The 15,757-nt window shown below is 37.4% G+C and overlaps 1 protein-coding gene across 1 annotated transcript in view; it reads left to right on the top strand.

The window, feature by feature from the left end:
- slc26a2 (solute carrier family 26 member 2) overlaps positions 1 to 15,483 on the top strand; it is a 39,317-nt gene extending 23,834 nt beyond the window's left edge. Inside the window, exons 2-3 of the mRNA XM_059990206.1 lie at positions 282 to 899; positions 7,371 to 15,483. Coding sequence (XP_059846189.1) covers positions 294 to 899; positions 7,371 to 8,900 — 2,136 coding nt within the window. The 5' untranslated portion in view covers positions 282 to 293 and the 3' untranslated portion in view covers positions 8,901 to 15,483. The remainder of the gene's footprint in view (positions 1 to 281; positions 900 to 7,370) is intronic.
- Positions 15,484 to 15,757: the final 274 nt, after the last annotated feature.

The raw sequence follows: 15,757 nt of genomic DNA, 5'->3' as shown, positions 1-15,757 counted from the left end.
TCACAAGATATAAATGTGTTTTGTATCACGATTGAGCATCTGTTTGAAATGTTTTCTTTTGGCTTTGGGAATAAACAAAGGTAAGAAAAATATTACCATAGAACAATGCTGCCTTAAAAAAGATCTAAGGAAGAACCTTCAGGATGCAGTTAATTCAAGTCTTCAAGATGCAAAGTTACAATATTGCTTATGATACCATTTTGATTGTTCAGAATTTTTAAATATTTTGACAAACTGTCATACAGTATGTCGAGAACTAAACATTTTTTTCTTTTATTTAGGCATCTTGCAAGATGACTTCAGCAGACTCTAATAATGCTGAATGTTTGGTGGTGGTCAATAATTCGACCTCGTGTGACATGAAGAACAATAAGTATTCTCCTATTGTTTTAGAAGAACAAGAAAAGGAACCATTAAATGTGAAGAAGTTTGCAGCAAAAAGGCTGAAGAAGTATTTCTCTTGCACCCGAGCAAAAACAAAAGACTTCTTTTTTGAATTATTTCCTATAGTAAGGTGGCTCCCAAAATATAAATGGAAGAAATGGATTCTGGGCGATATCATGTCTGGGCTGATTGTAGGTATTTTGCTGGTTCCTCAGTCAATAGCTTATTCATTGCTTGCTGGGCAGGAACCAGTATATGGGCTTTATACCTCGTTCTTTGCCTGCATCATCTACTTTCTGATGGGAACATCAAGACACATCTCAGTTGGTATCTTTGGTGTGCTGTGCTTAATGATTGGCGAGGTAGTGGAAAGAGAGCTGCAGATTGCTGGTTATGACCTCTTCAATGACTCTAATAGCACTGATCTATTCAACTATTCAGTGAATATTTGTGACAGAAGCTGTTTTGCCATTCGTGTTGGCTCAACTTTGACCTTCATGGCAGGAGTGTACCAGGTAAGCTGATAATCACGTTACCTTTTATGAACATAGAAATATAGAAAACCTACAGCACAATACAGCCCATAAAGTTGTGCCGAATATGTCCCTACCTTAGAAATTACTGGGCTTACCCATAGCCTTCTGTTTTTCTAAGCTCCATGTACCTATCCAAAAGTCTCTTAAAAGACCCTATCGTATCCGCCTCCACCACCGTTGCTGGCAGCCTATTCCACGCACTCACCACTCTCTGCATTTAAAAGAAAACTTACCCTGACATTTTCTCTGTACCTACTTCCCAGCACTTTAAACCTGTGTCCTCTTGTGTCAACCATTTCAGCCCTGGGAAAAATCCTCTGACTATCTACACGATCAATGCCTCTCATCATCTTATACACCTCTATCAGGTCTCCTCTCATCCTCTATTTCTCCAAGGAGAAAAGGCCAAGTTCACTCAACCTGTTTTCATAAGGCATGCTCCCCAATGCAGGCAACATCTTTATCAATCTCCTTTGCACCCTTACTATGGCTTCCACATCCTTCCTGTAGTGAGGTGACCAGAACCGAGCACAGTACTCCAAGTGGGGTCTAACTAGGTTCCTATATACCTGCAACATTACCTCTCAGCTCTTAAGTTCAATACCATAATTGATGAAGGCCAATACACCATACGCCTTCTTAACCACAGAGTCAACCTGCGCAGCTGCTTTGACCTCCACACTGCCGAGAGTCTTACCATTAATACTATATTCTGCCATCATATTTGACCTACCAAAATGAACCATCTCACACTTATCTGTGTTGAACATCTGCTACTTCTCAGACTGGAACATTAAATAAATGATATGAAAATAGACAGAAATGTATATTTTTTCCCAAAACAACATTCCTTTTTCTTTCTCCCACAGATGGTGCCTGACCTCCTGCATTCCTCAAGCAATTTGTTTATTGCCCCAAATATGTCAATTAATTTCATTGACATTCCTTACTACAGGAGTATAGATAAGGCTTACAAATAAATAGTGGATAGAGAAGGTTCTCATCATAAGAAAACTTCCAAACTTCTGGACAGGACAAGATAATATCAGGCAGTAGCAAAATGGATAATGATGGCCAGTGATGGTCAGGAAGGAACAGAACACACAAACATGAGTTAACTTCCAACTGGTGATATGAACAGGGAAAATATGTAAAAAGACACAATGAAAATAATTTTAGCTGAATTTTGCCATCAGTTAGGTGAATAAATGACACAAATACACTCAAATGGAGACTTTGTTAGCTATGGGAGTGGAATCTGGTGTGATCATCATGCTGCTGTAGCCCATCCACTTCAAGGTTTGATGTTTTATACATTCAGAGATGCATCTTTGCACATCACTGTTGTGACACATGGTTATTTGAGTTACTGACAGCTTGAACCAGTTTGGCCATTCTTTTTTGTCCTCTCTCATTAACAAGGTATTTTTGCCCACAGAACTGCCACTCACTGGATGATTTTTTTTTTGTATCATTATCTGTAAACTCTAGAGCAAGGGTTCCCAACCTAGGGTCCATGGACCCCTCAGTTAATGGTAAGACTCCATTGCATAAAAAATAGTTGGGAACCCCTGTTCCAGAGAATGTTTTGTGTGAAGATCCCAGATCACCAGTTTCTGAGATGTTCAAACCAGCCCATCTGCAACCAACAATCACTCCACGGTCCAAGTCACATTTCTTCCCCATTCTGATGTTTAGTCTGAACAACTGGACCTCTTCATCATGTCTGCATATTTTAATGCACTGAGTTGTTGTCATATGATATGACTGATTAGGTATTTGCATTAACGAGCAGGTGTTTTAATAAAGTGGTCACTGAGTGTGTCAGCAAAAGAGTACAAGCTTATAAACATTGCAGAGATGTGGTTGCAAGGAGACCAAAGTAGGGATTTAAATAATCTAGGATAATTAGCCTTTTGAAATTATAAAGGAAAAGCAGCATAGTCTTAATGATGAAGGCAGAAGAGGAACAAAGATCATAGCTCAGAGAATTAGGCATTGAACTAGTCTGGGTTAGAATCATTTCAGTTAAATAGAACAAGGGACATGAAACCTTCATGGATATTGACTATAGCCTTGCAAAGTGTAGTGGTAGAATAAATGAGAAATTAGAGATGCATTTAACAGGGTTAATACGTAGAAAAAGGATATTTTATGCTACACATTTGTGAGACAAATCATATTTTATATACAGTATGAGAAATCATAATAGCAGCAAAAGTATTGAAAACACTTTGCGTACATTATTTGTTGGTGCCTTAGGTTAACATTTCTCTGGACCTTGGATGAAATTCTGACACCTGTATTAGAATGTTTCAACTGACAGTTTAAGTAGATCTTGGAGAATATGGCAGTGCAGAGCCCTCTAGATATGCAACTTTAGGCTATCTTGCTGGCCTTGCATGGTGCCTGGGATGGCCACTTATTATTTCCCCACAACAGTACCCATAAAAGGTAGGAAAAGGAAAATAGTTTCTTGTGGACCTAGAACATAGCAGGATCCTGCAGTGGAGTCTGGATGGTGGTATGAATTCCATTTGCATAAATAAATCTTTACACCAGATTTGTCAGTTTAATAAAATTACAAGGGAAAACTATTTAAATTGGAGTAAGAGTTAAGGCATTAAAGAAGTTTTCCCTTTTATATGACTTAAGAATGTCCACTAATGCCTGTAAAGCAAAGTAGTTTAAAAGTAAGTGATCTTACCTTTGCCTCCGAACCAGTGACCCAATAAACACCATTAAAATCAATGAGTCTTGAAACTTGTGTGAATCTCTCCTGCCGCAAGATCAAAGGTGCAATTTTGCAACATAATGCTGAGAATCTCAGCGAGAGTGGGATCCACAACAGGTCTTCACATAGAGCCTTGAGGCAGAACGATCTGACTAATTGTGTCCTAGGATGTCCTGTTTGACCATGCATGACAGATCTATTTAGGCTGCCCTTTGGCTGTTGAAGTTAATAAGAAACAATCCTACATATTTAACTTTATTTTCTTCCAGTCCCTGAATTCCACACAAATAAGAAATTAAGTGGATAAGAAATTAAGTGAATAAGAAATTAATTTTGCATAGTTAAGTCATCTTTAATGAATAATTAAGACTACCTGAGGTGGTGCGTTACTTTAATGAGACCAAATACCAAGCCATTTTATGCAAGAGATAGCTCAGAAGATGCACGTCCTCTCTGTACCCACACCTTAATTATTTTTAAGCAATTAGGCATTTGCTTGCATTGCTTTACACTGGTGTACTTTTTGCACTTGTTTAATGATTTTGGATCATATTTGCCAATTTTAAAATATCTGTATTCAGAAAAAAGTCTAATAGTAAAATACTCAGCCCATTTAATTTTAATGTCCTGATGGAAATGCAACAAGAGGTTAAAGCTAGAGATTATGATAAACATTTATGCCCTATTTTTTAGGAAGCTACCTAATGTGAGTCAGCAGATAAACTGTTTTACAACACTGAGCACAGTTATGTCATGAGGGCAATTAAAAACGGTTCATTGCTTTAGATGATTCAATGCCAAATTCCATTGCATGGCATTCAATGTCGTATAGATGGGTCTGTGAAATTATTCTTTGAAATTTTAAATCAACAATTTTTTAATCCCCTTTCATTTTTTATTAAAATATTTTTGTGTATGTTCGGTATAAAATTGTCAAGATATGGCAGTAGTGCTTTAATATGCTTTTTATTGCTGGGGAGGGGCGAATGGGGTTAAATGGAGCATGGCACTGAAAAATGACTGTGGGCCATGGTACCGCACGATATATAGAGACATACCACATGGAAGCAGGCCTTTCAGCACACCAAGTCCTCAATGACCAGCAACCACCTACATGACTGTTTGTCATACCCCTAGTTTGACAACTCCTGATTGAGAATTCCGGAATCTGACAATGGAAGCACTTATTTTAAGTTTGATATCACTATGAAAATGAAAGCTAAAACTTGCCTGATCCAGGTAAAGGAAATGTGGTTCTTCAGCAGTCAAAGAGAGAGAATGAAGATCTGATCCAGTAACAGATTTGCCTATCAATGAAAATCATTATGTAAAAATTGGCCTCTCAGTTTTACTAAAATATGATATTCACTAACTTTTGGTAATGTACACCAATTAGAGAACATTTTAAAAATATTTTATAGAAAGGTTTCTCTCCTAAATATTTTGAATTCAAGCATGTGCCTCTCTTAGTTGGTGCTAGATCCATCAATTACAGGAAACTATCTTACTTGCCCATAAATTCTGTTGTATCCTAATGTGCTTTGAACTTCACTGCCAATGTCATCCTAGACTGAAGTCAGGATGGTGGGTGGTGTAGAAAAAACAGACTTAACCTGTGATGAGCTGGGTGACTGAAATGGAGATAAAGGCAGTTGGTGGGAAGGGAGTATTGGAGGCCCAGTTTAGACCAGGGTGGGTAGGCAAACAGTAAACTGAGATTTGTTAGGAGGTTAGTGTTTCTATTGGAGACTTTCAGGGATTAGGGATGCAAGCAATGGGGAGAAAATGAGTGGGTTATGAGATCTTGTGTGAGGAAAAGGGTCATGGTCTATGCCAATCTAGTAGTGGGGGAAGATTGAAGAGTAGAGAGGCTGATTACCTTGGAACTTGGTTGCAGACAAAGTATGTAATCTAAATGTGGGATATACTCTGGAGGATCCATATCTACTGCTATGTAACGGAGACCTCATTTACACAAGAGAATTGATGGTACTCATATCCAAAACATCTGCACCTAATGAATCAGTAGGACTCCAAAAGGAACAGTGGAATGTAAATGCTAGCATTTTCCTGTACATAACATCTCAACTGTCATCTGAAGTACCTGAAGGAATTTCTGAAGGTTATTTTGAAGCGGTTAATTGAAATCATATTGAACAATATTATTTGAAAGATATGATCAATAGTTTATCGATCATAGGGAATATAAATTGCAAACAGCATGTCCTGCACATTAATTTCAATTGGGCTGTTGACAGACTGCCAAGGCCATTTTTTTATTGATTCAGTCTTGTTAGGGAGCTACATAGCATGAATGCATAGAGAGCAGTGATTTGAAGAGTCCCCTTCCTCAAATGTTTTGCATTTACTGGACCTCAATAATATCCACATCTTCAAGGTGTTGCCACTTTCCATAACTCTTTTCCCTTCTGCATTGTGGAGGGATAGTACCTTCCAGGACATGGTTCAACCTTCTATCTTCAGGAATAATCATTTGACTTATGGCAACTTTCCATGGAACAACAATCATTAGTTTCTCTTTTCATCATCCAAGATCTTTAGCTCTTTCACTCCAAAACTGATTTCCTAGTATCTCATCCACTGCTTGGATTCCTCTATACTAGATAGACTATTTGGGGTGCTGCTTTGCAGCACATTTCCACTCGATCTGTATGGTACAGGTGCCTCATAATTTCTTGAGGCCTGTCACGTTAATGCTTAGTCTCTCCCATTCCGATCTCATTGAACTTGGCCTCACCCACTACTTCATCAAAGGCTATTTAAGATTAAGGGACAGCAATTCTGCTTCTAACACATAAGCATTCTGGACAAAATCATTTAATAATGACTGAAGGGACAGTAGGTGATGAAATCAATTGGGTGGGGAAAGGAGCTACTGTCATTTTGCGTTGGGATCCTCCATCAGATAATGAGCATATTTGTATTTTCATTCTGGATTTCCAGCATTCTCTTCAGTTTGGTAGCTTCAAATAATTGCTTGGCATTGATACCTGCCATTTTGTGTTTTTTTTAATTTAACTGTCTTCACCCCTACCTTAGACTTTATCTTTTGTTTACTCCCCCCTCCCTATTTTCACTGCATCTTGAAATTGTGCATCACTTTCCAGTTGTTTTTAGTTAAAAGACCATTGGCCTTGAAACATTAAAGCTGTTACTTCCTCAGCAAGAGCTAGCTGTCTGCATTCTTCTTTTACTTTTCCATCACCCAAATGCTTTCCTTTTATATTATTAACAGAATCTGTTTTTCTGTTGAATACTTTGCTGCTGGATGGAATTGAATGCTGCATGGGAAATAAATGGGTGTTTACAGGTTTAGATACAGGTTGGATACAAGTTTAGAAGATGACCTAATTATTTTCATGCTCTTGGAAAAACTAAGCACTAAGCAATATCCATTTGTCACAACAGGAAGGCTAGCAGATTTCATTAATTACTGGTGAAAGATCCTTTTCTGGAACACATGGAAGTTAACTGCATATTAAGCAGTATTTTCTGTCTTTGTTTCATTTGCAGTATTTGATTTTTATTGCTTTTTATCTGACAAGCATTGCTTAACATATTGAATGTAAAAAATTAATAGTTTTCAGATTAGAATTGGAAGAAGCACCATTGCACATTATAAGGATCTAAACATTAATCATGCAAACTTTTCCCTACCTCTGACTTTTGTGTGTTTTTTTTAAAACTATTTCCAGGTGGCCATGGGCATCTTCCAAGTCGGATTCATATCAGTGTATCTGTCTGATTCCTTGCTCAGTGGATTTGCTACCGGAGCCTCATTCACCATTATCACCTCACAAATTAAGTACCTCCTTGGGATCCGTATTCCTCGTGCCAATGCTCCTGGTGCACTTGTGAAAACTTGGGTATCTGTTTTTAAAAATATCCATGAGACTAATATCTGTGATCTTGTAACCAGCATATTGTGTCTTCTGGTTTTGGTGCCGATGAAAGAGATAAACGAATGCTATAAATCAAAGTTAAAAGCACCAATTCCTGGTGAACTTCTGGTAGTAGTTGTTGCTACCTTGATCTCGCATTATGGCCAATTGAATGCAAAGTTTAATTCCACTGTTGCTGGAGACATACCTACTGGATTCATGGTACCTAGCCCTCCAGACTGGAGTCTTGTACCTCGAATTGCGATTGATGCCATTCCAATTGCTATCATTGGCTTTGCAATCACTGTAACTCTGTCAGAAATGTTTGCCAAGAAACATGGATACACTGTGAAAGCAAATCAAGAAATGTTTGCTATTGGTGCCTGTAATGTAATCCCTGCCTTCTTTCATTGCTTTACGTCAAGTGCAGCCCTGGCAAAATCCCTTGTTAAAGAGTCCACCGGTTGCAAGACACAATTATCAAGTATAATCACTGCACTGGTACTTCTCCTTGTCCTGCTTGTGATTGCTCCACTTTTCTACTCCCTTCAGAAATGTGTGTTGGCCGTCATAATCATTGTAAATCTCAGGGGTGCTTTAAGAAAATTTATTGACTTGCCTAAAATGTGGAAGGTGAGCAAGGTAGACACCATCGTGTGGTTTGTTACAATGCTAGCGACAGCCCTTGTCAGCACAGAGTTGGGACTGTTGATTGGGGTTTGTTTCTCTGTAATTTGTGTAATTGCACGAACCCAGGTGCCAAGAGCCACTGTACTTGGAAATCTGAAGGGGACAGAAATATATGAAGACTTGAGGAAGTATAAAAATCTGCAAAATTTACCAGGTATCAAGATTTTTAGATTTGAAGCTCCAATATACTATGCAAACAAGGAATTTTTCAAGAGGTCCCTATATAAACAGACAGGAATTAATCCCACTTTGGTAATACTAGCCAGGAAAAAAGCTGAAAAGAAAACCAATCTGGAACTGAAACAACAACCAACAGTGCATTCTCTTTCTGTGGCTAAGTCTGAGGTTACGCAGCGATTGTCCTGCGAGGAGTTTGATATCCATACCATCATCATTGATTGCTCGGTTATTCAATTCTTGGATACTGCAGGGATAGCTACAATAAAGGAGGTTTTTAAAGATTACAAGGAGATTGGAATCTTGGTTCTTCTCTCAAACTGTAATGCTTCTGTTATTGATAGTCTCTGCAATGTGGAGTATTTTGATAAAGGTTACATCAATGGGTTGTTTTTTTACAGCATTCATGATGCTGTCAAGTTTGCTTCAAACGTACACCAAAAAAATGGTGACCGTGAGGTAAACGCTTTAGGTTAATGTTTACTTGTGTTCCTTTGATTAAAATGTATGAAAACAGCACAACATTAATGGCTTGAGAAACAATCTGAAACCAATCTGTATTTTATCAGATGATTTTTTGTACATTTATAGAATGTTTTATATGAGTATTTGTACATTTTTAATCATGGATATCTTTTTTAAAAAATTGAATTAAAAATTCAGAAGATACGTCAGCCATGTTACTAGGATTGTGTTCAAATTAACCATAATTTGGGTGTAATTGTCTGCTGATGAATGATACTCATGACTTTTAAACACTTAATATCAAAAGTTTAGTATTTTCAGAAATATTTTCTTTTTAGGATATTGGTTTGAGTAGATTTTATCAAAGATGTTTCATCAAAAATGCTTCACTAGATTTTACTGAATGGTCTTTTTGATCAGGTACAACTGGAGAACTCAATTTAGTATTCTGCCTGTTAAAATGGTGCATTTTACTTGTGAACAGAAAACTTGGATTAGTAATATTTAAGTTTTATTAAATCACTAAATTCTGGATAATAAATCTGAAATTAACCAAAACTTGCCAGTAATGAGCCATTTACGTTGCTGGTAATCTGCATGGTAAGCTTGAGCCTACTTTTTGCTTTTCCACATTTATCAACTTGTAACTAAGTGCCTGTTCTCATGTTCAGACTTTCTCTGACAGCTGGATCTTGCTCAAGTAAAACCTTTGGGATGGGGATTTTCCCAAAAAATACCCCCAAAAATGTGCTGGAAAATGCCTTTGAACATATAGAAAGGACCTTCGCTTAGCTGACTGACAAACCATTTAAAACTGAGTTTATTTCTGAGTTATTCAAAAAATTATAAAAATAAACTAGACCACCTAACTCGCTTAATTCACAAAAAGGCCCAGATTTTAACTGTAAATCATCTCTCTCCCAAACTTAATGTGATCCGGAGTTACTCTGACAGCACTATGATTTAGTAAAGTAGTCCTATACATGAAGTTGTTCTGATGTGTTTTCATAGGCAACATTTTACAGACTTCAAAATTATTTTTTTTTGTTTGTAAAAGTAATTATTTAAAAACTAAAAATCAACCAAAGCTGTCAAACTACTGATAAAGCAACTGCTGTTTTCCCCATAGCCCTATACACTATCGCTTTAAATGAAGAGTCCGGCAAGGAAGTAGTTAGGAAATAGATGGCAAAGTTTTGCTAGTAAATTTGATACTGCTTGTGTGTGTGTGTGTGTGTGCGCATGTGTGTGTTGTGCACGTGAGCTCACTTGCACGCAAGGGCATTTAAATTTACTAGCAGCTGCACTAAGATATGCTGGCAGGTTATTGCAATAGGAGTGGTATTTACTGTTTTTTTTCTCCTAGGGAAATTTAAATTTAAATATGGTGGCACAACTTCATCTATATCTATCCATTAGAAAGTGTTTTCCCTTAATACAAACCAATATTTCCCTCAGTTTAAATCAAAAATATCTGTTTACCCAGTCCAATTATTTTAGTTTCTAATATCTAGATACATTGCTCTAATGGCTGTCTTGTAAATTACCAACCAATAGTGTAGAAAATTGAAGATTAATCACTACATTTTTACTTTTGGATTTCCTGTTATTTCCTTTGTTGATTTTATTAAGATGACAATATTCCAGCTTCAGAATTAGATAGACCTCTAACTAAGGTGTTCTGATACAGTGGCAATACCAGCATCCTGACAATATGGATATTTGCCCAAGTAAGACTTTTCTCACAAAAGCCAGGATAAATCAAATCTAGCTAATCAACACACTTTTGTTTCATCAGTTTTCCTGTCATGTCCACTGGGTTTGTGTTTTAAACATGTATTCTGTTGATTTTAAAGAAAACGTATACAGACCTACCTAACAATGGTAAATTGTAGTTTAGTTCTCAACTGCAGATGGTTTTGCACTATGCAGCTTACATAGTAGTTATACTGAAGGAATATGAAACTACAGTCGGCCCTCCTTATCCGCAGGTTCCGCATGTGCAGATTCAATCAACCGCGGATTGGGAAAACCTGGAAGTTCTCTCTCCAGCACTTGTTTGAGCATTGTTCGCCTCGCATCTCGTGTACAGACTTTTTCTTGTCATTATTCCCTAAACAATACAGTATAACAACTATTTACATAGCATTTACATTGTATTATGTATTATAAGTAATCTAAAGATGATTTAAAGTAGTGGTCACCAACCTTTTTAAGCTCAAGATCCCTTAGCTCGCCCTTAGTGAAAGGCAAGATCAACCTACTAAATTGTTTGGAGAAAAAACAGCTCAGATTGTACTTCCAACTTAAGGCCTTTTATTTGGGCTAATTGTATTTTAATTACATAAAATGCGTTTGTCAAACTTTCAAATTAATTCAACCAAGAAAGCACTAACTAGCATATCAAACAGGCCATAGTGGCATCGAGCTACCAATAACGCCTTGAATAAGTGGTGATGAAGCGCTTTTGCTCGAATCGAGTTTATCAGTTTGACCACCAGTGTCATTACATGAGAAAAGTCCACGACCTTCCCAGCCAAGGCCTGCTGATGAATCACAGAGTGATAATCCAGGAAGTCAGGAAAATCAGGGTCATTACGGCACAGTGTTATAAAACCAATGCGCACACCGCGCATTGCTGGGACCCCATCAGTAGTAACTGCCACCGGTTTATGAATGGGGATGTCATTTTCACTGACTTTTTTTTAAAACGCGTTGTTTTAAAAACTCATTATCCTCACCTCTCGTTCTCTCCTTTAAGTGCAAAGGAAGTCCTCTTTTGTTGTAAAATCCTGGAAAGCCATTCTGACTAATATAACAAACTGAGCTGTTTGCATTACATCCAGGGCTTCATCGAACTGTCATGAAAAATATTCAGAGTGTCAAGTCCTTTAACACTTGTCGATCCACGTCCTCTGAGCCTTCAATCCCGATTTCAGCTCCTCAACTTTCCTGGTATTGGTAAACTGTTACTGAGACACTAGTATGAGTTTCAGGGTTACGCAAGCTAATGACACCACTGTTTTTGTTTCCCATTTCTTTACATTTGGGGAATGTTGGAATTTAAAGGGGGAGAAGTGTTGTAATGTGAGCATTATAAAGATAAGTTAATACCAATTAGGATCATGGTAAAGCTGTTTGTAAAGATAGTTTGTTTCCGGGGTTGCAGGGTTTTCCTTCCAGTCTTTTCTGCCCGGTGTGCATTAGTGAAAACCTCTATGTGAGTATCATTTTACCATCCTAGATAAAGTTGTCCCTTTTGGGCATGAAGTTGTCGAATGGTCCTTTTTCAAAGTAGAAGTTACTACAAATTTGCATCAAAAGCTTCATCAGGCATAATGAATTTGTGTATTTATTTTTTGTTTTTTTTTGGGATCTACTGGGAAAGTCTCAAAGATCGACTGGTCGATCATGATCGACTGGTTGGCGACCACTGATTTAAAGTATATGGGAGGATGCGCTTAGGTTATATGCAAATACTACGCCATTTTATATAAGGGACTTGAGCATCTGCACTTTTTGGTATCTGCAGGGAGTTCCGGAACCAATCCCCTGCAGATAAAGAGGGCCGACTGTACTGACAAATGTATTTTAAGTTTTATTGGAAAGTAATAGGAATATTTCAATATATTTGATTTGAAAGTTCGTATGACAATAAAAGTACTTATTTAGATTTATTGTTATGATAATTCACCTATGTGGATTCAACATGATAGTATACACTCCTAGAAACTTTGTAAGGAAAAACAGGATAGTTAATAAAATCACAGCCCTGGGATATACCTACAGGAGTCTCTCAGGCATTGTCTGAAGAGCAATAAAAGCTACTTCCCCTCCTTCATTACTGGCCTTCCTGCCATGAGGCCAGAAGTAGAGACACTTATTGATACTTGTGCAATGTCCAATTCCTTGGCAATTTAAATGTACAGACAATGTACAGGAAGAAATTGAAAAGGGACTACATTATTAGCCCTTGCTCTTGTGCTTGCTGCATTCTATGAAAGTGCCATGAAGTACACTTCAGGAGCTTTGCATTGTCAATATCTTTTGATGATAGTATTCCATTTGTATTAGAGTAACTGAAATTACTCTAATACAAAGTAAGTTTGGCTGGCTGGTGGCGTAGTGACATCAGCGCTGGACTTCGGAGCAATTTGGAATCCAGCCGGCTCCAAAAACCTGGAGAGGGATGGGCTCCGCTGGGTTTCAGATGCCCAAGACACGTCGTATGATGAGCAATCACCAAAAAGATCGGTGGAAAAAGCTTGTCATGACGGCGCCCTGATGACTCCACCAGAAGCTAAGGGTGAGCACACTAACTAAAACTATCCCACAAATTTGCACTTCTATATCCTCACACCATTTGGTGCACTTCAGCGCATTTTCAGTGGCAACATGGCTCTTTTTGACCTTTGCAGGACTATTCAATTAAGGCTAACACTATCACTCTTTCTTACAGCTGTAATTGTGGCATTAGTGTTTTTTTTAAATCAAATCTCTCATCTCCTTATCTAACCTGAGAACCTGTAATCGAGAATATGTAATTGATATTCCTGTCCCGCTTTTCTAAAAAAAACACTAGCAAATCTACCTGAGAGGATATTGGCCCCAACTCTTTTGATGTAGAAACCCTCTTTCCACCCCCATCCTCCTCATCAACTCTCGCCACTCATTTGCATCATCCTATCTGATAAATGGTGCTTGATGTTACCCACAGATGTTACCTCTTTCAGGTGCTGTTTATTTGTCTATTTACTTAGCCTGCAGGACAGAATATTTTGTCTAGATCTGCTGCTGGTATTGATAAGGACTGTCTACTCACCCTCCCTTAACAATGTTCTGTGGCCTTATGATATTGTGATATTGTTGACCTTGGTACCAGTGATGAAACATACCACCTGCAAGCTGTGTCTGTGACCACAGAAACACTATATTCTATGTGAACACTGTATTCATACTGTTACCATAGATCCTGCTCTGCTGTTCAATAAGATGATGGCTAATGCAGTCTTAACCTAAATACTTATAACTATGAAATTCCCCAGCTATCAGTGTTGTGTTGTGAGCTATTAAATCTCTCCTGGATCTGAGTCACGAATATTTCTACTGATGTTAAACTTTATATGGTCAATTTTAATTTGAGAATCCATGGAATCTCTTCAAATCTAAAATTGAACTAAATAACTAAAGCTATTAATACTTCATGTTTGAATTATTTTTATGAAGAATTATTTATCACCTTTGATGTATCCTTCATAAGAATGTTCAGTGTCAGTAGTTTTTGTTTTGATTTTGGTTGAATCGGGTTGTTAGCCTATGGAATGTGTGATGTAGTTTTATCCTCCCTCTGACTGTTTCATTTTGTTAAGTGTATTTGATCTAAAATGTTTGCCCCATTGTCAGCTAAAGATTGCTGCATCGTTGTGCCATCAACTAATCTATGCTACAGATTTGTAACTTCAGAAATTCTGGCTCAATCCTGACCTTGTGCTCTCTTTGTGGAGTCTGCACATCCTCTCTGTGACTGAGTTTCTTCCTGGCCGTGTGTAGTTTTCTCCCACAGCTTGAAGATGGCTGGTAGGTTAATCGGTCACTGTATATTATCCCTTCTGTGTCGTCAATGTCAAAAGAGAAATCAAAGGTGAGTAGATGGGTAATTATGTTGTAGGGATAAAGGGGAGAGGAAATAACAGGACTAATGGATTGTTTCCATTGCAGTTATCATGGACTCAGTGAGCCAAATGGCCTATTGATAGAAGATTCTTTCCCCTAACACTTCGGTTTCATTACCATATGTACAGCTTCTGTTGTTAAGCAATGCACCAAACCTGCTATAGCAGTTTCAGAGTTCTACAAAGGCATTGTTTCTTTAATTTTAGTAAATTAGTTGATGGCACAGTGATGCAGCAATCTTTAGCTGACAATGGGACAAACATTTTAAACTACTTAGGCCTTGCTGTACAACTGAATGTGTTCATTCATCTGAAGATATAAGAACAAAAAAAGCAGGAGTGGGACGACCAACTAGCTCTCCCCCCCACCCCCGAGCCTTATCTCTCGCTCTCACCCACCATACCCCTTTATTCTTTTGTATTTCAAATGGCTGCTGTTTACTGCTTTGAATATACTATATTCAGTGACTCCATCTACACAAAAGAATTTCAAAGATTTACACCCCTCTGAGATAAGACACCCTTCTTTATCTCCAATTGATATGGAGAATCCTTATTATGAAACAGACCTAGTTATAGATACCTGCACCACCTATGAATTACTTTGCTTACCATTTGTCATTTAATAGAATATCTGATGAAATAATGAATGAAAAGCTGCCAAAATATAAATCCAGACATCCACAGGTTTCAATTTTTTTCTGAATGCAACTATTTTTTACTGACCTTGGAGTGCAAGATTTCTATAATTAAGGCATTGTGTCAAATCTGAAATGTATCATTCCTTGTTAAATCTTAGTATTTTATGTGAACCCTGACTTTTCATATTTCAGAAACGATTTAAAAATTTTACTTTGTACAATTGATGTTCAATGTACATAATAGTTCTATTGTTGTTAGCTTATAAAGCTAATTAAATGATATTTGAAAACTTTAATTTGCATTATTTTTAAGTAATTTTTCAGCAGTTCAATTCTGATTACCTTATCACCTTGGAGTTTTGTTTCTCAAATTTTACGTAACATTCAGTTAAAAGTAATGCATTTTCATTCATTGATATCCAATGGCATTTTTGCAAGTCATCATTTGTCCAGGTACAAGGTTCTAGTTGCTTCACATTTTGGCTTAAAAAAAAAGCCCTATTGGATCTCTGACAGATAGTGTATTGAACATTCAGCACAATACAATCTCAGCTTG

Source organism: Hypanus sabinus, chromosome 15 (genome assembly GCF_030144855.1).
Source record: "Hypanus sabinus isolate sHypSab1 chromosome 15, sHypSab1.hap1, whole genome shotgun sequence".
Taxonomy (NCBI): domain Eukaryota; kingdom Metazoa; phylum Chordata; class Chondrichthyes; order Myliobatiformes; family Dasyatidae; genus Hypanus; species Hypanus sabinus.
Note: the sequence above shows the minus strand (reverse complement) of the source record. Positions and strands in the feature narration are given on the sequence as shown.